The sequence below is a fragment of the Glycine soja genome, unplaced genomic scaffold (assembly GCF_004193775.1).
Source record: "Glycine soja cultivar W05 unplaced genomic scaffold, ASM419377v2 tig00106212_1_pilon, whole genome shotgun sequence".
NCBI classification, from domain to species: Eukaryota; Viridiplantae; Streptophyta; class Magnoliopsida; order Fabales; family Fabaceae; genus Glycine; species Glycine soja.
In genome coordinates, this window is record NW_021144641.1 from 6,524 (window position 1) to 31,570 (window position 25,047).

The 25,047-nt window shown below is 33.7% G+C and overlaps 2 protein-coding genes across 2 annotated transcripts; both read right to left on the reverse strand.

Moving 5' to 3' along the window:
* Positions 1-1,176: 1,176 nt before the first annotated feature.
* LOC114404751 (DNA polymerase-like) lies at positions 1,177-3,990 on the reverse strand. Its single transcript, XM_028367574.1, has one exon. It carries the CDS (start codon positions 3,988-3,990, stop codon positions 1,177-1,179), a length of 2,814 nt encoding a protein of 937 aa, XP_028223375.1.
* LOC114404752 (probable DNA-directed RNA polymerase) lies at positions 3,420-7,326 on the reverse strand. Its single transcript, XM_028367575.1, has one exon. The coding sequence runs from the start codon at positions 7,136-7,138 to the stop codon at positions 3,992-3,994; it is 3,147 nt and encodes a 1,048-aa protein (XP_028223376.1). The 5' UTR covers positions 7,139-7,326; the 3' UTR covers positions 3,420-3,991.
* Between the last annotated feature and the right edge of the window lie 17,721 nt (positions 7,327-25,047).

The following is a 25,047-nucleotide window of genomic DNA, read 5'->3' on the forward strand; positions in this document are numbered from 1 at the left end:
CAGAAATAAGATTTAGACGATTTTCCCATGAGATCTTCGTAGCAACTGCTGATATTTATGATGTCTTTTTCTCTGAAAAGAGTTGTTATGCTTTATTGGGGAAGATAGGTTTGAGAGGCGAAATCTATTCTATTTCACGAGGGGGAGGGTACCTTACCTGTAGGTGTAACATTGAAAAGATATTATTTATTAATAATAGCAGTAAGGTCGTAATCAGTGACCCTTTCCCCATCTGGTATTAAAGCACATATGTACTTGGTGATTTCGTATGTCAAAATAGTCAGCATACGACCCTTATTGATAGGCTCTTCCCTCTGTTGTCACAAATCATTTGACTCAGCCGGGGGAGTGAACGAGATTCTGCTTCAAGTTACTAGAGTCAATTATCATAAACCAGCTCTTACAAAGCTTATGACTGCAAGAAAATCAATTGAGACCTTCACAAAGATGTTGGGAAATTCCCTAACAAAAGACCTTATTGAATTGATGCATTCAAACGCTAAAGAATGAAAGCAAGCAAGAGATAAAGATCTAGTTAGACTTGCCAGGTAAAACCTAAAAATTGCTGGAGAATCCTTGCTAATCCTCAATCCTCATCCAATCCAACTCAAGCACCAGCAAAGGGAAGAACTTCTAACTCGCTGGCTGGAAGAAGAGATTGCAACTTGAATTGCAACTCCCACTGGGTGCACCGCCACTAAGACTAGCTCCCCTAGAAGAAGATATCTATCTATTATCATTAGCCAGCCTTGAAGCAGGAAGTGTTTTACCTTTTCGCAAGCACTAAGTAAGCAAGCTACCTTAATGAAGTTCAGAAATTCCTTCTTTTTCCTTCTGTACTTTACTAAAAGTCTGGTTATATGATTGAGTACGAGATGTTCGAATAGTTCCGATTCAAAAGAAAGCAGTAATCAATGAATTCTGCACTTCCCGCCATAGGGAGAGGATTGGAACGGCTCAATCCGTTGCTTGTTCGCGCAGTAGTTTGATTGCTGGGGGTATGAATTCTTTCGAGTAGTCTAGTGACAGCAACAAATCATACTATAGGTATTCATCATACTCACGCAACAAAGTTCTGTTAGGTTCTTAGTAGCAGTCGGCGACCTTTTTCTATTTCCTCCTCACTCCTGGGCCTTTATCTAATGTTGTATATATATCTTTTATCCACAACCATTATCAGGGGGGCTTTTTATCCCGCGGCATCGTATCTGGATCCAATAGATCTCCATTGATATTATCTTCAGCCCTTTTAGCATTATTTTGCTCTAATGTATTATTATCTTCGGTATTATTTCCTTCTTCTACTCTCCGCTGGGCTATTATACCTCTTTCCTGTTCCAGCTTCTGTAATTTCTGAGAAAGAGCCGAATTCTCTTTTTCTAAAATAGCTGTTTTCCTTTTAAAACTTTCTAATAGTTTTGTTCCAATGTAATTTAGAGATGACAAGTCATTGATATCAAGTGGATCTGTACTTACATATTTACCTTTTTCATTAAAGAAAGGTATTCTCTTGGAGTTACTGAGAGTTCTAAGAGTGGTTGTACTCTCTTTCTTTTTAACCGAGAGTTCTTTCCAATCGGGTCGAAATTGATAAGTTACCTTCTTTATCAGACTTTGGGAAGGGTCGGCGTACTGTTCTTTATACCATTCTGGAGTTATAACATTTCTACCCGGTCCCTTGTACTTATAGACCTTCTTATTGCCATCTGACTCTTCTGTGGTATAGCTATAGCATTTAGGTGCTAAAAAGAATCCCTCCAAGATCTTATCTTCTAATTTAAATTTACCTAATACAGAAGAGGAAACATCTTCCTCCGGAAGTGGATTACCAAGGACAATAGAGTCGGTGTCTGTATATAAGCAGTCTTCTCTTGAAATATACTTGTACATATAGATCCTTGAGCCGGCAGTGATCGCTGCGGCTAGTTGTACCGCGGAGTTCTTCGGGGGGTCCCAATAAGAAGGCCCCTTACCCGGATTGGTTAGATAAGATACCATGTATAGATCCTCTCTAAGAAAGACATCGTCTATAAACTCAGGGCGTCTAAATATACGGTCACGTTTAGATTTATTGCACATCTCGGTTTTTGTGCTTTGAGGATTGATGCCAAATCTACCATATAATGAGTTCATTAGTAATTTATATACAAAAGATAGGGCGTTATTTCCCTTCTTTTTAGCATTGGATCTGCTTTCAAAGAGAGAATTAATGTAGTCCTTGAATGGACTTTCCATCTCCTCGAAGAGGTATCCACAAATTGGTATTATAGTGTAGCCTATGTCTCTAGCATACTTGAGCTCCTCACTATAGTAAACCCCAACAAAGGTGCCTGTAGGAAAGATAAGAGTGCCATCCTTATTATCCCGATAGGGAAGAAATGGTTTCTTTATACTTTTTGGGCATTCTACATATGCTTCAATGAACCCAAACATGTTATCTAATGTCATATATTCTAAATCAGAATGCCAGACTGGTGTACCCCCAGGCATTGAGAATTCCTTCATAACAAAAGGATAGAGAGAGTTAACGTCATAATAGTATAAATTAGTACCGTATGGTAAGTATGCGTCGGTATGCCCACCGTAATATCCACGCCGAATAAATGTATCCTCATTCTGATTAGGGATGTGGATACGGTGCTTATTGTAATCGTAATATTTTTCACGAAATAGACTTAGAGCCAGTGAGGCTATTGTAAGCTTATTTACTATGTCTGCCTGGTAAGCCTTATAATATATGTCCTGGAAGGACTGCATAATTCCCCCTAGCAGAAGAATATCCTGCTCCATATACTCTAACAAACTCTCTTTCATAATACTAAGACTTTCAAGTCTTACATCCTCATAGGAAATAGATCCTTTAGAACCCAACTCAGGGCATAGATTCTTAGCAAGGTCATCTAGTTTGCCGGGGAGTAGATGTAAGGAGTCTCGGAACGTAAATAATAGCCTTTTTTTAGAATAGACAGCTACCTCGTAGAGTCTATTGTCTCTCATAAGGGGGGTGACCGTGTAATTAGGATGATATAATGCAAGGTGCTTAAGTAGAAAAATGCCATCGAATCGACCTAAATTATGAAAGTAGATTGTTTTAGCAGACCTATTTTGTCGAGTAATAGCCGCGACCCTAAAGATAAATGATTTGAGCATTTGGCAGCTCCTTTCTTCAAAGGTTGGGAAGATTCTTGAAGAGTAATCTTCGCTGAAGTAAGTATCGATCCTTTCACGCCTACTAACGGGAATCCCCGGATTAACAACCATGACACCGACCGCATAGGGTACATGTTGACTATTTTTGTTAATTATGGTCTCAGTATCGGCCACCAAGAACGGCCTCAGGGATATATTGCCCGATTTCCTTGGAACGGTTATATTCTTAGGGTACTTTCGAGAAGTAGAACTAAGACTTTTAACAGGTAAATTACTGATATCGATTTCTCCAGAAGATGGCTTAATGCATTCAGAGAGAGCCTCCTCTAGCAACTCCTCTTTTAAAGGTTGAAGAGGGCCGGGGATATTTTCTTCAAAATGTGCTCGAATAGCTATTCTAACAACCCCAAAACCGTCATAAATCTCTATTAATTTAAATATACTACTAAACACACTAGCATATATCTCTGACTTAGAAATAGGACTACCATCATCAAACGTTAAGGGAATAGACTGTTTATTTAGTGGTTTAGCAATATCACCTACTTCTCTATTTTTAAAATAGAATATGATATTAGCTTTCGCGTACCCTAATAAGACAGGATAAACATAGCTTACTAAGAGAGACATCACACTATGGCTGAGGAGGGCTGTATCCTGGACCGATACAGGTTCTCTATACTCCAAAGACGGAATTAGTAACTTAGGGTGCGGGAATATAAATGTTTTACTAGAATTGGACTGAATCCGGTTCAATAAGATAGATGTTGAAGTTGATCTAGTACGACTGTATGTCGTGTACGGAACATTATGCCTTACCCCATGGGTTTTAAATAACATTTTAATAATGTATACAATTTTCCCCAATCAGGGCATCTCTAAACCTATTCCATTTAAACAAATGATCATCAAATTTCTTATTAGATCCGCAGACCGCATTACAATAGAGTTGATATCTTTGTTTCAACTTATTGTTTATTTTTTTTAAACCAGCTGCATTCGTGACATCTTCTGGAGAAATGAGTCCAATTTTTAAGAACTCATCTAAAATAGGCTCTGGTATGATCCTTTCATCAAAAGACTTCAAATTGTAGCCTTTTACATTATTATAGAGGCCCTTCGCTATAGCCGGCTCCATAATATTTTTATAAATAAAGCGGTTAATGATTTTAAGAGGGGGCCCCATTTCCTTTATGACATGTAGATAGATTTTAGATATATATTTACAATAATGTATATTTGTTATGAAGTTGTCGTGCACTGTGTACAGAGGTATATTATATGAGTTCGCATAGAAGGCAATAGACATAGCAATTTGCGCGTCCTTTTGATGAATGAAGTTAACGAATGTGGATACCCCACTTTTCCTCTTATCCCGCTCTTTTGAGGGAAACGAGAGTGTGACATTATGGGCCTTTTTCAAGTAAGAGTTGAAGACTCTAACTGAGTGTTTTTCCATCTTTTTATAATCCTGGGATGTGCTAAAATATTCTGTGCTGTACAAGACTGGTCGATCTAGGTAAGAGCATACCCGACCTACCAGGCTGATCAGCTGGATAAACGAATACATAAAACTGTATTTTTCTTGCCAAAATTTGAAGCATAGAACCGACAGTATAGTACATTCTTTTGGCAAGAGATCTTGGCAAAGACTCACTATAAGATCCTTAGTTGTGCTATTAGCTGTTTTACCATATATAATTGGCATATATATTTGCTTAACTATACTCCTAGTTAGGACCCTATCCAAAATTGCGCATAGCTCAGGATTCTCCTCACTAAGAGAGTCTTTGATGAATGAAATTAATTCAATTCTCATGTGAGAATAGATGTCAAATATCTCACCGCTGCCGGTATCAAAAAGATTTGTTAGTTTCGCAAAATTCTTATCCAGGAGGAAATAAGCCATCAGTTGATATGCGCTAGCGCTAGCATCCTGAGTTACAGGAACACAATTATACAGATCAACGAAAGACATTAAATCCGATGATGATAATAGGTAAATATTAGATAAATATTGGAATGGCCGTTTAGCCATCCGTGATTCTATCACTAATGTCTTTAAATACGTTTTAAAGTTCTCTTTACACTCTAGATTAGGTAATGGTAATAATTTATTATTTATATCATTTAGAGCATCCTCCTCATATTTATATGATTGATAGAGGAATGCAGTTGCGGTTAGATACATATTTAGATAATTATTAATTTCAGGGGAAGAATATTCTATATTATCTTTACAATCTATTAATAGTAGACTTCGGGCTAAATCCCGCTCGTGGAAGTGAAAGATGCCGCTGCGATAGATTCGACCTCTGAAGTCAATAAATGCTGGAAAATATAAAGAATATCCAGAGTAGGCCTTTGCCAGATCTAAAATCGTACACTCATAACGTGCCCGCTGCATATTCTTTATTAATAGAGCGTACACATCACTAAATTTGCATATTGTTTGAATATCCTTATTCTTTTCAAAATGACTTCTAAGTTTCCTGGAGGCATGGGCTAGTATTACCTTTGAAAGAAATTCGGGCATCAAGTAGCCACATTCTTCTAATAATTCCCTATTTTCTAATATAAAATTAAGGAAATTACTATTTATTTTAAAGGATTGACGCTGTAAGCTACTGATGCTAGTACAAAACTTATTTTGCTTATTATGACTTTCTTGATACTTATTTTCACCGAAATAGATGAAGAAATTCTTCGCATCGGGAGAACTCATACTCCGTTGAGTGCTGTAGATTTGGCCCGTAGGGTTGCTTAAATAACCACCATATATATCAGATATATGTAACAACTTACGTTTCTGTTCAGGTTTGTGGGGCTCCCAATCTTTAGGTGGAAATACCATAGGTAGGTTTAACTTTATAGGAAGTAATGCGGGGTTAAACAAGCATTCGGCATATACTAAAGAGCTCCTATAGTAATTATGGCCCTTTTTGACAACATTTTTGACAACAGTCTTTGGACCACTATCATCAGAGAAATTTAATAAATCAACATTATATGTTACTAAGCGCAATAGACCACGACTCACTAAAAATTCAACTAATGCTGTACCAAAGGGATAAGCTCTAGTTTTAGATGCTTTAGTACCTTTATCAACAGCATCCATACTTAGATTACATACCCTACTATTATAATACAATGTTGACGATGAGGCATAATCCCTTACATTGCGTTCTATACGATCAACCAAACTAGCAAGACTGACAATATTTTCCAGATTAAACAGATGGCCTAGGGTGTGAACCAGTAGGCACTCAATGGAGTGCTCGCCTAACTCTACCAACAACGACTTATCACTTTCAGATAGTACACATCTTAGATTTTTATTCTCCTCATCGGATAGCTCTGAGCCGCTGGTTTCTAGACTATCACCACTTCGACTTTCTGCATAAATGGTCATTCTGCCGGGATATTCTTTATCCATAAGATACTTTCCACGAAGGAATTCCTTAGCACTTGGCAAGTTGTTTTTAGTTAACATTACCATAATGTTAGGACTAGTTTTATAAATACTATCTTCAGAGAAGTTCAAAGTCAGATCCTCAATTTCTCTCTGAAGCGATTCTAATGTTTGTGCATCATTATTTTCATATCTATAACAGTCCAGAAGAGAAAAGACGCTATTTTTATATGTCTTAACAAACTCTGATTTAGGGACTTTTATTTTTCGTGTTTCAGGATCAACGCATTCATCCGGACTGTGGACCACATCATTATTATCATACATTAGTGTTTCTTCGTAAATATCCTTTAAAGCACCTTCCCAGAAACTTTCTATTTTAGCACGATTCTCGCTTTTATTTTCCGGCATATCCAATGTATTTGCAAAGTGAGAAATCCAGTTAGAAGTAGATTGAAATCGAACCGGAAGTAAAAATAATTTATGCTTCTCCAGCATACATTTAAATTGACGAGTCGTCAACATTGTTTTGTTTGTTGTTTGTTTCGGGTAATAATACAGGTCTTTTGCCGCCATCTTTGGCGTGTGTCGCACCTTGACTAGTTATTCCCCTCAGTTGGCGCATGTCTGTTCTGTTTGTAACCCGTACCATTACTGCACTTCTTGTCACACTTCTGTCTTTCATAAATAAGACACTCATGACATCGGTACGAGCCAGACAGCATTGAGTGCTAAAAGACTCCCAACTGAAAGGTCTAGTATCCCTAGAGTAGGGTCGCGTCCCACATATTATTCCCTAAAGGTAGGTTGGTAGTTGGTATGTCTTTTTTCAACCATTTCCCCAGCTTGAATCTCGTTCAATCCATAAACACGTGCAATCCCATCTCCAACGGAGACCACTCGACCGATCTCATCCACTTGAAAATTAGTGTAAAAGTTGGTAATTCTACTTTCTAATAGAGTTGTTAGTTCCGCAGCTCTTATAGAGAATTCCATAATTTATCTATTTTGACCGGGGGAATGCCGCAAACAAGGTTTTTGGCTCGCAATAAAGCTAGCATCCTGATCGAGCAAGACGTAGTCCTATCTATCCACCTCTCCAGACACAATATCTTGAGTACCTATGATGGTGACCACATCTGCTGGCATGTGATGTTTGGACAGAGAATCGAGTCCTTGTGAATGGGCAGAGCCAGGTGCTCTTATTTTACGACGGTAGGGACGATTGCTTCCATTACTGACCAGAAAGACACCAAATTCTCCTTTAGGTGCTTCAACAGCGGTATAGGTAGAAGGAGCTGGTACGGAAAAACCTTCTGTATAAAGTTCGAAATGGTGAATTGAGGTAGAGTAGACCGATGATCCTGTAGTCATTTTGCCGGCTATTGAAAGAAAAAGAGAATATCTAATCTAAAAAGAGATGAGAGTTATGGACGGTTCGGATCACCCGCTGATAGGGAATGCTTTGCCTTGTACCAAAATTGGCAATTTTGGTCAGATAACCCGCGTAAGCGTTTTCACTCAGCGCATGCCCCTCCGGATAGAAAAGAAAGCCACGAATCATATGTCTTCTTTCAAAGACTACTTGAGGGGAATATCCGTCCGCCACAAGTGCGGCCTCTATGTGCCTTTCGATTGCAAGTTGACTCCGGACGAAGGAGTCGAGGATTCGCTCGTTATAAGCGATCCCCCACCAATTCGCCCTCAATCGAACAGCGAGCTCTGCTCGCCGGGTGTTGTCATCGAGAAGCGGAGGTTCAAGTTCGGGAATCACAGGCTGCTGATTCACGCTCGCTTCGCTGGATTCGTTTGAAGATTCTAACAAAACACCTTCTTCGAAACTTCTCCAGCCCGAGGTCGATGCGCCTGAAGGCACGTTTGAGGGTTGCTCCGCTGCAGGATTGGCAGCAGGCTGACCTCCTGCTGGATCCATCATGTGCAACGTATACCCGGATTCGAGGCCCGAAAGAACACAAAGAATAATTATGAGGGGAACCTCCCAACCCACAAGCCGAAAAAGAGCGCGAAGGCCAGTCTGTAAGAGAAGACTTTGGATCTTAGAAAAACCCAACAAATCGAAAGAGAAAGAAAGACACAAGAGAACCGGTGTAAGGATGATGCAAGGGATGATTAATCGACTCAAATAGATGCTCATCATAAGCTTTTTTTTCCTCCTCTTCCTGTTCTATTGATCAAAAACATATGGAAACGCCACGCCAGTAGATTAAGTAGTGGAGTGCTCATCCAGGCTTTTCCACCCACCTTAGTAGTCCTAGGTTCCCAGGGTTAGAGTATTCCCTATTATAAGATAAGCCTACTCAGATCCGAACTAAACTAGTTGATTCTCTTTCGCCTATCGGCCGGCTTTAAGCAACCTTCGCATTTCCTGCTGAGATCCCAAGTCTCCAAGTGGGCCCTCTTGGCCACCCGCGACCTTGGCTTTTTAGAGAATCCCGCTCCTGTGTCGTGGGACTTGTAGCTCGGCAGTCCACCGGGTGGGTTTGTTTATCCTTCCAGTTTCGAGTGTCTTCTTGGATAGTTATAGCGGCCCATAGGCGCGAGATGTACCTTGTGGGGGGCGGCGGTCCACGGGACATAGTCCTTTCAGGCAGTGGCCGTTTAGTCCATGGTCCATTAGATGGTCGATGCAAGGCCAGAAATTGGAACACATTGATTCCGCTCGTTCCTGTCCTTCACTTCAGGGCCTGTCCCTCGGTGTGGTCAGTACTCCATACTGTCGGGCAGCGAAGCTTACACTTGTTAACTAATTATGACGGTTCGCCAGGGCCTCTTTCCTCCTCCCTTTTCTGCTCACTCGTAAGGGGTCCGGACCCCCACAAAGGTTAAGGAGTCGACTGAACATCTCAGCCATTGGCGGGAATTTCGCCCGCATCCGATCCCCAATTCTTGTTCACCCCGGATGATCGTGTTGGGTGAATTGTGACCTCGTACGATCGTGTCGGGTGAGCAACAGCCGCTTCGTCACAGTACTTACTTATGGGCTAACGGGTCACACTTTGGCCAAGTATCCTACAAAGAGACTCCCGAGAGCCAGAAGTATTAAAGGAATGGCCATAGGAATGGGCACATCATGACATCGTAAGATGTCTCGCCCGAATGAATTAGTTGGTACTAGAAATGTTAGAAAAAGTGAACGAAAAGAGTAATAAGAAGTGAAAAGGACAGAGACACTTCCCAACCAGAAAGCAAAATTCCCACTTATGGTATACTTAGTGTAAGCGAGCTCTAATATCACATCTTTGGAATAAAATCCAGTTAGAAAAGGAAATCCAATTAGAGATAAGCTGCCCATGAGCATCATGGCATAGGTAAAAGGGAACGAGGAGGCAAGCCCCCCCATCTTCCGCATATCTTGCTCATCCGACATGGCATGAATCACCGAACCTGCACTCAGGAATAGTAATGCTTAGAAAAAGGCGTGATTCATTAAGTGAAAGATGCTAACCGAATAGTTAGAGATGCCGCAAGCAAAGATCATATAGCCTAATTGACTGCAAGTTGAATAAGCAATGACCCTCTTTAGATCGTTCTGTAATATTCCAGTGGTTGCCGCAAGGAATGACGTCGTAGCTCCTGCAGAAGTAATAACAATCAAAGCCGTAGGTGGGTATTCAAATAAAGGGGAGCACCTTGCTATCACGCCCTGAGTTTATAGACGATGTCTTTATTAGAGAGGATCTATACATGGTATCTTATCTAACCAATCCGGGTAAGGGGCCTTCTTATTGGGACCCCCCGAAGAACTCCGCAGTACAACTAGCCGCAGCAATCACTGCCGGCTCAAGGATCTATATGTACAAGTATATTTCAAGAGAAGACTGCTTATATACAGACACCGACTCTATTGTCCTTGGTAATCCACTTCCGGAGGAAGATGTTTCCTCTTCTGTATTAGGTAAATTTAAATTAGAAGATAAGATCTTGGAGGGATTCTTTTTAGCACCTAAATGCTATAGCTATACCACAGAAGAGTCAGATGGCAATAAGAAGGTCTATAAGTACAAGGGACCGGGTAGAAATGTTATAACTCCAGAATGGTATAAAGAACAGTACGCCGACCCTTCCCGAAGTCTGATAAAGAAGGTAACTTATCAATTTCGACCCAATTGGAAAGAACTCTCGGTTAAAAACAAAGAGAGTACAACCACTCTTGGAAAGAAGGTAACTTATACATTTTAAAATTTTTTGAAACATTAAATTATTTTTTCATATATCTTCATATAATAAATATTAATTTTTTATTCTTATTTAATTATATATTTTTAATACATTAAGTACATTTATTTTTAGTTATTTTTTCATTCTTTATAAAGTAGTACAAAGATTTTGAGAAAAATAATTAATATGACAAAAGAATCACCACTTCATTCACTTGTCATTCTCTTTGCTGATAATCAATACTTCATTCCATTCTTGTTATGATCCTTGGTTTTAGACTTGTCTCTTGCTTCACTTTCTCGCTTTTCCTTTTCTCCATTTCCCAGTTCTCCCATTACGGATACCAACCCTCAAATTCATTGAAATAAATAGTGTTATTGAGAGTGAGACATCTTAACATAAATCTTAGTATTTGACATTTTGCGTGTTATTTTTGTTTCATCCCAAATTTCACATATACCAACCCAAGTCTTTTTTGCCTTTTCACCCGAACTTTCATTCACCTCCATTTCAATGAGCAAGTATACCAGGTAATACTTTCCTCTTTATCATTTTTTCCAATGCTTAGGTGATCACTACTTGCTACTCTTCCTAACTATACTTGTTGTGTGGATCTCTTGCATGTGGCATTTCCAAATCCCATTATTATCACAACATATGAGTTTCTAGCATTAGCGGGACCTAAACCACCGTTTTGAATTTTGTAATTAGGTGATTGTTTTTGTTTTTATTTTTTCTTATTCTTGTATTATAAATTTAGGTATTTGTGACTCTTATTTTATTTATTATGTGAGTCTTCTTTATATATGTGTGTGTATGTATTATTTCTCTTCTATTCATAAATTGTAATATCCACATACAACACAACTTATGACACTAAGGTTGATAAGAATGTTATTTTCCTCTATGATTTTGTTGATTTTTGCCATGGAATCGCACCCTATTAAAGAGCAAAGTTCCATGAGAAACTTAACACCCTTTGTGTGACTCAGTTTTGGATTGTGGAGCCAATTTTATTTGCACTCAATCCTTTCAAAGATGTCCATATTTATGGAAACAATTATATCTTGTTTTATAGGCCAATATTTATGAATAATTCACATTTTATGTTATAGTTGCAAAAAAAAAAAATTCTCTACTTCTTTTATATAAAATATGATTCATCTCTTTATATGACTTTGAGATCAATATGGGATATTTGAAGATATTATTTTTACTCAGGGTGTAGGTTATTCAAGATGAATTTTGTCCTCTGAGCATAGTGCTACTACAAGTTTTTTAGCAAGTTATATATTTTCACCCCATGATTTTGGCAATATCAACCTTTTATAAGTTGCCTACCTATTTTTCATCTTTTTATCTTTTATGAAACTTAAATTTTGATTTATTAGATTTGTTGTTGAAATGTGATGCTTTATTATAGTATTAGGTTGATCATGATAGTCTTTATCCACTGTATGTATTGATATGTTTGCCAATTGATTAAATGTGTGTTGTTTACCTTCTGAAATGAAAGCATTTATAAAAATCATGGGAAAAAAATTTAAATTGTTGCATTCATTATACCTTGTCGACAACTTTAATAGGAGATCTCTACTTGTCATCAATGACAATGTTTCCTTCATAGGCCACGTCATATATACCAATGGAGGCCAAAATGGAATGCACAAACATATATAATTCTTTGTAAATTAGTATTGTGTCTAGTTGTTAGCACCCACGATATCGAACTAAATGTGAGTAATCTAATTAAATGATTTGAATCAAATCTTGTTTGTGTGAAAAATATTGTGAAATTTTATTTCAATAATGTAATTTGACATAATATGATATATATATATATATAAATATACAGAAAGAGAGAGAGAGAGAGAAAGAAAGAGAAAGAGAGAGAAAGAGAGAGAGAGAGAGAGAGAGAGAGAGAAAGAGAGAGAGAGAGATCATGATGCACACACAAACACATAACATTTAATATGAGTAACCTGGAGCTGCTTGTAGCAAATTTAATACTCATTTTTTAAAATAAATATCACTATACTTATTGAAACCATTTCCATAAGTCGCTTGTATTACGTAATGTATGATTATGTTATATTTCCTCATTCCACTGCGCATAAGGAACGTAGATACTTTATAAATGACATAAGTTCATCATGTTTTTGTAATTTTTGTTAAAATGTTAAGGTTGCTTTTCTTGACTTTACAGGTTTGAGTCACAGTGATGGCTAGAAAAATCCTATGATGTGTTAGATCCGAATGGCTTAAAAAATTATCGTGCAGTTCAGGTGTATTCCCTTCCTTTGTGTTTCACTTTAAGCATATCTTGCAATCGCCATAGTGTAAGCTTTTAATTCTCATATTTGCATTTCTCTCACGCTATTTGGTGTGAAATTTTAATTTATACTCATTGTGTTTTGAATACTAAAAGTATTTTAATGGTGGCAAATGACATTTTATGAGTAGAAAATGAAAGTTCCAGATAGGTTAAGTTCTTAATTGATCTAGAGAGTTGATCGATTGGAATCCAAACCAATTTGAAAAGTGAAATTTTTAGATCCATTCTAATTAGTTCTCTAAACTGATTTAGAAAATTGATTTTTTACATCAGTTTTGTAAAGAACCAAGATAAAAACAATCACTTTAGATCAATTTCAAAACACATTTAAAAACTTTTGAATTTATATATTAATTGACTTAAATTTGCAAAGTTAATTGATTGTAACTTGAGAATAGAAAGTGGGTTCACATGATTGTTTTAACAAAACTTGGGCTAGCATTCAGGACCCTTGCATCTGGCTTTGTTATTGAAATTGCAGTTGTTGAAATTGTAGCCACACATTTTTCGCATAAGACGTTTGATGATCCATATTCACTTAAACACAATGCAAGACCTGTGCAGCTTAGGCACCATAGGATCTGCCAAGTTTAAAATGGTAGTGAGAAGTTGAAGCATTTGGGATAAGTTGGAGAGGCAGATAAGAGAGAATGAGTCACAAAAACATAAAGTGGGAGAGAGAAAAAACAAATTATGAGTTAAAGTACCCCTCCCTAGCTAGCTAGGATCAATGTCTCTCTTGGACCTAGGGTCTATGTTTTCATTTTAATTGGACTAATACGAGGCCTAATTAGGATTATGGTTTCTAGGATTAGGGTATTTGTGTAATTTAGTCCCTTTGGGTCACCAATAACACTTAAACTAGTTTTTAAATTAGGGACATCTCTAATTAATTTTTAAAGGTTCAATTTATTTTAATTGAATTTTAATAAAAAAATCTATTAAATTCCTTAGTCCTATAATTTATTTTTGACTTATAAGTCATTTTCACAATCAATGAAATGAATTAAGCTATAAAAAGAATTAACTAAATAAATTGGACTTAGTTATCTTTAATCATCTTAATTAAATTTTTAAATCACTAATTACCTTAAAACATTCAATTTCACTAATTAAAGTCCGTAGAAACTCATTAGCAAGCTATTTGTGCAATCAAAACTCTAATTTTCTATCTAGTAAAAAGTTCAACATATTTACCACAATATCACTAATGAGTTGACCAAATCTCTTACCTTTGACTATTTGATCAAGTGAGTTTATCTTTAACTTTTCAAATTTTGAACTTTCCTCCATAACTTTTAAATTTACACCATCATGGCTTTTGTTGTGGCTTAGGTATGAAGTTTGATTGTTTAGCCATCTCATGAGTGATATTATTGGACAAACTATTTTCCTCTCTTGAATCAACTACGATTCTTCTATTGCATATATAACAACTTCTTAGTTTTTACACCCAACGTGCATAAGCCATAAAGTTAATCTAATAATTTAGCATGCATTGTTTCAATTCCCTTTCTAGTGATCGACTGATTCACTTTAGGACACACACATGAGATTATTTCTAGGCCTAGAGTCGTACATGGTAACATGTCTCATTGACCAAAGGCTTATATAATGATATCTTTATTGTCTCCTATTATTCTTATTTTAATTATTTTGTCATGGATACCTTTTTATATATTATTCAACTTTCTTAATTTTAATAACCCAAATGCAGTTATATAATTATGTTATTTCATGAGCTTTGTATTTATTTAATATGTGAGAAAGATGCATGTATTTTTTCATGTCACTAGTAATGTATTATGGTATCTAGATAAACATCTCATTTTTCTTGTTTTACGTTGTGATGGATACTTTTAAATTATGTCATGCTAGAAATAGTGATAGAGTTACTTGAATAACCCAAATATGTTCCATTTCCATTGAAACACATTTGGGATATTCATGTAACTCTATCACTATTTCTAGCATGACATAATATAAAAGTATCCATGACAACGTAAAACAAGAAAAATGAGATGTTTATATAGATACCATAATACATTACTAGTGACATGAAAAAATACATACATATTTCTCACATATTAAATAAATACAAAACTCATGAAATAACATAATTATATAACTGCATAGTGGTATTTAATCACAATAGTTCTTCTACAATGCCATAAAGAGTCATGTTAGCACTAATAGTGTGAAATAGAGAATGTCTTTTGTAGATCCATCACTTGATATTGCGAAAGGAGTATAACGAGGCAATAGTCACGATATTTGATTCTAGGCAATTCATGAATGTTGGATGGGTTGTTTGCATGGAAAATTCTTTCTTTCCTAATTATAAGGATCAATTAGTTCTTTGCCAAATGATAAGAGATGTTTAAGATTATTGGACTTGTCGAGAGACGCTCTGTTTCGAATTAGTTGTAATTGAATGACCTTTTTATAGCATTGCTGAAGAGTTAGTGATTCAATGCCCACTAGGGAATTACATAGTTAAGTTTTTCCATGAGTTTACTATCTATTTAATATGTAAGAAATATGTATTTTTTAAGTTACCACAAATGTTACTTATTATGATATTTAGTGTACTTCATATTTTACTTTGTCATGGATACTTTTGTATTGTTCAACTATCTTTTGAATAACCCAAATGTTCCTATTTTCATGGAAAAGGAACTTGGACATCTGGGTTGTTTAAAAGAAAGTTGAATAATACATGAGTATCCATGACAAAGTATAATAGCGAGGTCATCTAGATATTAAAAGATAGACCTTTAGTAAATGAGATTGAAGTTACCATGTTGGATTCTAAGCCAAGAAATGGTGTCATTTGTAGGTCTATATATCACTTGATATTAATAGTGGCTTAGAATGAGATGCTATTTTAAATGTTCGATTATAGGCCATTGGTCAAACTTGGAATGACAATTTGAATGGGAACTCTCTTGTCTAATAACGTGGATAGTTAGTTCTTCACCAAATGATAAGGGATGTTTAACACTTTGTAGACTTGTCCATACATGTTATCTTTTGCACTAGTTGTACTAGAACTTATAGCCTGGTGTTAGAATAATAATTTATTTAATGACCACTATGCAATTATAATTAGGTTGTTTCCATGAGTTTGTTATCTATTTATTTATATAGTATATTTATAAAATGTTATTATATTATTGTTTAAAATTTTCAAAATGCAAATGATATTATACTAAAGTACATTTTATTATTTATAAAATGTTATTTGTTTTTATAAATATAGTTATGAAAAAGACAATTCTTTTTCTTTTGAAAATATAATACAAAAGCATGGATTAAATTTTTATTCTTTTGTAATACGCTTTCATACAAAAGACAAGTAGATATTTGTTTTATAAGCGAATTACTTTGATAATTATTTTATTAAAATATATATTAAAATTTAAACATTTAAAACTAACTTCTAAACAATTTTGTTTAAACTCCTATGTCTTATCTAGTTATGATAACAATTTATCACAATGAATGAATGAGGCTTAAGTGGAAGAGCTAATGATGTCTCCTATTGTGGAAAATGATTTAAATAAAAAGTTTAAATATATTTTTAGTCATTGCAATTTTACATTTTTTTTATTTTGTCCTTGCAAAATTGCTTATTTGTTTTGAGTTCTTGAAAATTACGTTCATTTTATTTTTAGTCCTTAAAACACTTTAGATAACACTTTTGATATTGAAAAAGTGCTATCTAAAACCCTATAAAGGCCAAAAGCAAAATAAACATAATTTGCAATGATTAAAAATTAAAATAATAATAATAATTTTATAAGACAAAAAATTAAATTGTAACAACTAAAAGATATTTAAGCCTAAATAAAACAATTTTGAAATGAATGACTCATATGCCCTGTTCTCATATTAATTACTTTTGCAAATTGTACTGTAACCACTAAAAGATACTTAAGATTATTATAGTGGTTGTGCATCAATCTTCTAATCTTCTGGTTGCATTATTTTGATGATGACTTGATGTCTTTTACAATTTTTGTGCTTTTGAATTTCTTGTAAATGTTTTTTATAAGTTAGAAATTATCTGCAATAAGACAAGTTTTTTTTTCTAAAAAAACTGAAAGGGGAAGAAAATTCTATAAAAGAAAAGTAGTTATGTATATGTGATTGGTTTGGTAAAATTCTTATCCCTTGCATTAATATGGTGGATGATATCTAAATATTAGTTTTAATGATACCAGACAAAAGTATAAGACCTTTCTATTACAATAAGTTAGGCATTAATGGCTTTTCTATGTAGTACATATTGTCTAATACAATTCAAAGCTCTGATTTAAAAATAGTTGTTTCATTAAAACTGATTATATGCAAGCAAAATAGATATGAGAATGATAATTAAAACATTATTACATCATTGAACATTGCATTGTACCATGAAATATGTAAGATGGTGCATATAAGAATGATATACATCAATATTTATCGAATGATCTATGAGTGCTACTCAATACTTGAAAGACAAAGCATGTGGATGTGCCAATTAACTTGTCCATTACGTGAATTGTATTAGACAATTTGTACTACATAGAAAAGTCATCGGTGCCTAACCTATTGTAATAGTCACAATATTTTAAATTTTTAAACTCCCTTGAAAATTTTATGTCATGTGCTTTAACTAAAGAATACTTTTATGCTTAAGTATCTTTCTAAATGATGCAACATGAATCACATTAAGCTTTTTACAAAGATAAAAAAATAATTATGGATTAAGATAAAATTGCATTAACAATATTTACCAATTATATCTCTCTTGCAACTTCATTTTCTAAATTTCTCCCTTCTCCATCTCTAACGTTCTCTTTAGAACCCTCCATATTCCTTCATTATAGATACCAACCATTGAAATTATTGAAATAATCCTTGCATTATAGAGGAAAATTGACTTTTAACATAAATCCAAAATTCTCATCCTCCTCTTCCCTAGACCCCAAAATTCATATGGGTCAATCCAAGCCATGTGTCCTTTTTGCCTTGCTTGTCACATCTTGATGATGAGTACATTGATGTGGTAATGCTTTCACTTTCATGATACTTCCAAATCGTCACATATTCTTTTATTTTTCTGCCTTCTTTATATGGTAAATGTTAAATGTTTAAATATATTTAAAACTTTAAATCCTCCTATTCATTTTTATACTTTCTTTATGATAAATATTAAATTATTACAATATTTTCATAAAATTAAATACTATTGCCTTTTGTTTTAATATTTTTTTTAGAGTACATAGATTTTGAGAAAGATTTATAAGATGACATAAGAATCACCGCTTCATTCACTTCCCCATTCTCACATTCTCTCTGATCAAATCCTTCATTTCCTTCCATATTTGATACCAACCCTCAAGATTGTTGAAATAAACCTTGCATTATACATTGGGCCATCTTAACATCAATCCTAGAGTTTCAAAATTTGTATATTCTTCTTCTCTTGACCCCAAATTCCACGTGGGTCAATGCAAGCCCTATGTCCTTTCAACCAAACCTTCATTCACCCCCAATTTGACTAGTATGTGGTTACACTTGCACTTTCATCACTCTTCCAACTCGACTCATTTTTCTACTTTCTTAATTATATGATAACTAATAAATACTTTAATAAATATTCTCAAAACATCAATTTCTCCTTTCATTTTTCTTCTTTCTTTATATGATAACTATTGAATACATTAAATATATTTTTTGTTCATATATGCATTAACTATATCTAATACATTAAATGCATTTATTTTTAATTAAATTAATAATTTTTTATAAAGTTGTTAAGAGATTTCAATAAAGATTTATAATATGGCAAAAGAATCGTTGTTTGCCAACAATCATCACCTCATTCATTTCTTTGCGAACTCTGTTCAGTAGTACAAATAATACATTTTATAATAACTTTTTCCATCAGTTATATGAGAACTAATCTGAAAAAATTGAGGTGACATTTTTGGGCAAATTGACCCCAGGGGTCACTTTTACAAACTTTTTTTGGAATTGGGTCTTTTTTGAAAGTAATTATCAAGGGGGACTTTTTTTCAAAGGTTTCCACCATTACGGTAAGCAAGTCCATAAGAATATTTTCTTTCCTTTATATGTAATTATTTAAAATTAATTTGATTATTATGTTATTAAAAAGGAAAGAAAATAAATTACATAATAAATGAGACTTAATTACATGATAATCACTAACAAAAAGAAAGCCAGGACCTAGAATTAACTCGAAATATCTTGAGAGCAAATCCATAAGAATATTTTCTTTCCTTTTTAATTACATAATAATAGAGATGAATACTAATTTTCTTTCCTTTTAAATTAGATAATAACCCAAAATGGAGTGTGTGTTATATGTTTCGGGTTAATTCTAAGTTCTGCCTTTCTTTTTTGTTAGTCATTATTATGTAATTAACTCTCGTTTATTATGTAATTTATTTTCTTTCCTTTTTAATTACATAATAAATGAGAGTTAATATTTTTTCTTTCCATTTATGTCTAGGAAAATTATTTCCCATTTATTATGTTAATATTTTAATTTTAGTATATATTTTTTCTTTCCTTTTTAAAATCCTCTTTAATCTTAGTATGTATTTTTTTCCAGTTTGGCCACTGCATGCGCTCCACGTCAATCGCAAAACTCTCACGCCTATTTCGCTAATACCACCGGCGAAACCCACTGCTGCCATGACGTGATGGGTGCTTGTTTCGCCAACCCCAATGGCGAAATGCCATGCCTGTTTTGCCAATCCCACTGGCGAAATGCCATGCTGTCCCTACCACGTGATGTTTCGCTTATAGTAATGGCGGAAAGCTTTGAAAACATATCCCCTTGGTAATTACTTTCAAAACAGACCCTGTTTCAGAAAAAGTTTGTAAAAGTGACACCCTGGGGTCAATTTACCGACATTTTTTGTAACCATAGGAAATGTTTTTAGATTGGTTGGTTTCAGATTTGTCTCGCCACTTCACTTTCTCACTTTTTCCTTTTTTTCATCCCCGATGTTCTCTCTAAAACTTTCTTTTTACCTGCATTTTTTATGCCTATCCCCAAACTTATTAAAATAAGTGTTGCATTACTAAAAGTGAGACATCGTACCATAGATCCTAGAATGTCAAAATTTGCATGTTCCGTTTACTCAACCCAAAATTAAATTCTTTCAACTCATTTGTTTAGATCCATTTTGATGAGGAAATCGAAGAGGTGACCCTTTCACTTTCATCATTCTTTCAATTCAACTCATTTTTTTCTTTGACTTTTCTACTTTTATTATATGATAAATATTAAATGCTTTAAATATTTTTCAGAACATTAAATTTTCTATTAATTTTTCTTCTTTCTTTATATGATAAATATTGAGTTTATTGATTATTTTTATTCATACATGGATTAAATATTTATTAATATCATTAATGTACATTTATTTTTTATTCATTAAATGCATTTATTTTTTAATTAAATTAATATATTTTTATAAAGTAGTGCGGAGATTTCAAGAGATATTTATAAGATGACATAAGTATCACTACTTCATTCACTTTTTCATCTGTCCACCGATTTTGCTAACTTTGCTAGTTTTAGATCTGTCATGCCATTACACTTCTTCACTTCCCCCTTCTACATCTACATTCTCTTTAAAACCCTACACTTATCTCTATTTATCATACAAACCTAAAATATTGAAATAAGTGTTACAATACTAAGACTGAGGCACATTAAAATAGATCCTATAATTTTTAAGTTTTCATCTTCCTCTTCTCTCTATGCCAAATTCCATATGGATCAACCAAACCCCATGTCCTTATCGCCTAAACCTTCGTCTGCCTCCACTTTGGTGAGTATATCGACGAGGTATCCTTTACAATTTCATCATTCTTTAACCTCGACTAATTTCTTTCATTTTTAGACTTTCTTTATTATGTGAGTCTTCTTTATATATGTGTGTGTATGTATTATTTCTCTTCTATTCATAAATTGTAATATCCACATACCACACAACTTATGACACTAAGGTTGATAAGAATGTTATTTTCCTCTATGATTTTGTTGATTTTTGCCATGGAATCGCACCCTATTAAAGAGCAAAGTTCCATGAGAAACTTAACACCCTTTGTGTGACTCAGTTTTGGATTGTGGAGCCAATTTTATTTGCACTCAATCCTTTCAAAGATGTCCATATTTATGGAAACAATTATATCTTGTTTTATAGGCCAATATTTATGAATAATTCACATTTTATGTTATAGTTGCAAAAAAAAAAAAAAAATCTCTACTTCTTTTATATAAAATATGATTCATCTCTTTATATGACTTTGAGATCAATATGGGATATTTAAAGATATTATTTTTACTCAGGGTGTAGGTTATTCAAGATGAATTTTGTCCTCTGAGCATAGTGCTACTACAAGTTTTTTTTAGCAAGTTATATATTTTCACCCCATGATTTTGGCAATATCAACCTTTTATAAGTTGCCTACCTATTTTTCATCTTTTTATCTTTTATGAAACTTAAATTTTGATTTATTAGATTTGTTGTTGAAATGTGATGCTTTATTATAGTATTAGGTTGATCATGATAGTCTTTATCCACTGTATGTATTGATATGTTTGCCAATTGATTAAATGTGTGTTGTTTACCTTCTGAAATGAAAGCATTTATAAAAATCATGGGAAAAAAATTTAAATTGTAGCATTCATTATACCTTGTCGACAACTTTAATAGGAGATCTCTACTTGTCATCAATGACAATGTTTCCTTCATAGGCCACGTCATATATACCAATGGAGGCCAAAATGGAATGCACAAACATATATAATTCTTTGTAAATTAGTATTGTGTCTAGTTGTTAGCACCCATGATATCGAACTAAATGTGAGTAATCTAATTAAATGATTTGAATCAAATCTTGTTTGTGTGAAAAATATTGTGAAATTTTATTTCAATAATGTAATTTGACATAATATGATATATATATATATATATATATATATATATATATATATATATATACAGAGAGAGAGAGAGAGAGAGAAAGAGAGAGAGAGAGATCATGATGCACACACAAACACATAACATTTAATATGAGTAACCTGGAGCTGCTTGTAGCAAATTTAATACTCATTTTTTAAAATAAATATCACTATACTTATTGAAACCATTTCCATAAGTCGCTTGTATTACGTAATGTATCATTATGTTATATTTCCTCATTCCACTGCACATAAGGAACGTAGATACTTTATAAATGACATAAGTTCATCATGTTTTTGTAATTTTTGTTAAAATGTTAAGGTTGCTTTTCTTGACTTTACAGGTTTGAGTCACAGTGATGGCTAGAAAAATCCTATGATGTGTTAGATCCGAATGGCTTAAAAAATTATCGTGCAGTTCAGGTGTATTCCCTTCCTTTGTGTTTCACTTTAAGCATATCTTGCAATCGCCATAGTGTAAGCTTTTAATTCTCATATATGCATTTCTCTCACGCTATTTGGTGTGAAATTTTAATTTATACTCATTGTGTTTTGAATACTAAAAGTATTTTAATGGTGACAAATGACATTTTATGAGTAGAAAATGAAAGTTCCAAATAGGTTAAGTTCTTAATTGATCTAGAGAGTTGATCGATTGGAATCCAAACCAATTTGAAAAGTGAAATTTTTAGATCCATTCTAATTAGTTCTCTAAACTGATTTAGAAAATTGATTTTTTACATCGGTTTTGTAAAGAACCAAGATAAAAACAATCACTTTAGATCAATTTCAAAACACATTTAAAAACTTTTGAATTTATATATTAATTGACTTAAATTTGCAAAGTTAATTGATTGTAACTTGAGAATAGAAAGTGGGTTCACATGATTGTTTTAACAAAACTTGGGCTAGCATTCAGGACCCTTGCATCTGGCTTTGTTATTGAAATTGCAGTTATTGAAATTGTAGCCACACATTTTTCGCATAAGACGTTTGATGATCCATATTCACTTAAACACAATGCAAGACCTGTGCAGCTTAGGCACCATAGGATCTGCCAAGTTTAAAATGGTAGTGAGAAGTTGAAGCATTTGGGATAAGTTGGAGAGGCAGATAAGAGAGAATGAGTCACAAAAACATAAAGTGGGAGAGAGAAAAAACAAATTATGAGTTAAAGTACCCCTCCCTAGCTAGCTAGGATCAATGTCTCTCTTGGACCTAGGGTCTATGTTTTCATTTTAATTGGACTAATACGAGGCCTAATTAGGATTATGGTTTCTAGGATTAGGGTATTTGTGTAATTTAGTCCCTTTGGGTCACCAATAACACTTAAACTAGTTTTTAAATTAGGGACATCTCTAATTAATTTTTAAAGGTTCAATTTATTTTAATTGAATTTTAATAAAAAAAATCTATTAAATTCCTTAGTCCTATAATTTATTTTTGACTTATAAGTCATTTTCACAATCAATGAAATGAATTAAGCTATAAAAAGAATTAACTATTTAAATTGGACTTAGTTATCTTTAATCATCTTAATTAAATTTTTAAATCACTAATTACCTTAAAACATTCAATTTCACTAATTAATGTCCGTAGAAACTCATTAGCAAGCTACTTGTGCAATCAAAACTCTAATTTTCTATCTAGTAAAAAGTTCAACATATTTACCACAATATCACTAATGAGTTGACCAAATCTCTTACCTTTGACTATTTGATCAAGTGAGTTTATCTTTAACTTTTCAAATTTTGAACTTTCCTCCATAACTTTTAAATTTACACCATCAAGGCTTTTGTTGTGGCTTAGGTATGAAGTTTGATTGTTTAGCCATCTCATGAGTGATATTATTGGACAAACTATTTTCCTCTCTTGAATCAACTACGATTCTTCTATTGCATATATAACAACTTCTTAGTTTTTACACCCAACGTGCATAAGCCATAAAGTTAATCTAATAATTTAGCATGCATTGTTTCAATTCCCTTTCTAGTGATCGACTGATTCACTTTAGGACACACACATGAGATTATTTCTAGGCCTAGAGTCGTACATGGTAACATGTCTCATTGACCAAAGGCTTATATAATGATATCTTTATTGTCTCCTATTATTCTTATTTTAATTATTTTGTCATGGATACCTTTGTATATATTATTCAACTTTCTTAATTTTAATAACCCAAATGCAGTTATATAATTATGTTATTTCATGAGCTTTGTATTTATTTAATATGTGAGAAAGATGCATGTATTTTTTCATGTCACTAGTAATGTATTATGGTATCTAGATAAACATCTCATTTTTCTTGTTTTACGTTGTCATGGATACTTTTATATTATGTCATGCTAGAAATAGTGATAGAGTTACTTGAATAACCCAAATATGTTCCATTTCCATTGAAACACATTTGGGATATTCATGTAACTCTATCACTATTTCTAGCATGACATAATATAAAAGTATCCATGACAACGTAAAACAAGAAAAATGAGATGTTTATATAGATACCATAATACATTACTAGTGACATGAAAAAATACATGCATATTTCTCACATATTAAATAAATACAAAACTCATGAAATGACATAATTATATAACTGCATAGTGGTATTTAATCACAATAGTTCTTCTACAATGCCATAAAGAGTCATGTTAGTACTAATAGTGTGAAATAGAGAATGTCTTTTGTAGATCCATCACTTGATATTGCGAAAGGAGTATAACGAGGCAATAGTCATGATATTTGATTCTAGGCAATTCATGAATGTTGGATGGGTTGTTTGCATGGAAAATTCTTTCTTTCCTAATTATAAGGATCAATTAGTTCTTTGCCAAATGATAAGAGATGTTTAAGATTATTGGACTTGTCGAGAGACGCTCTGTTTGAATTAGTTGTAATTGAATGACCATTTATAGCATTGTGGAAGAGTTAGTGATTCAATGCCCACTAGGGAATTACATAGTTAGTTTTTCC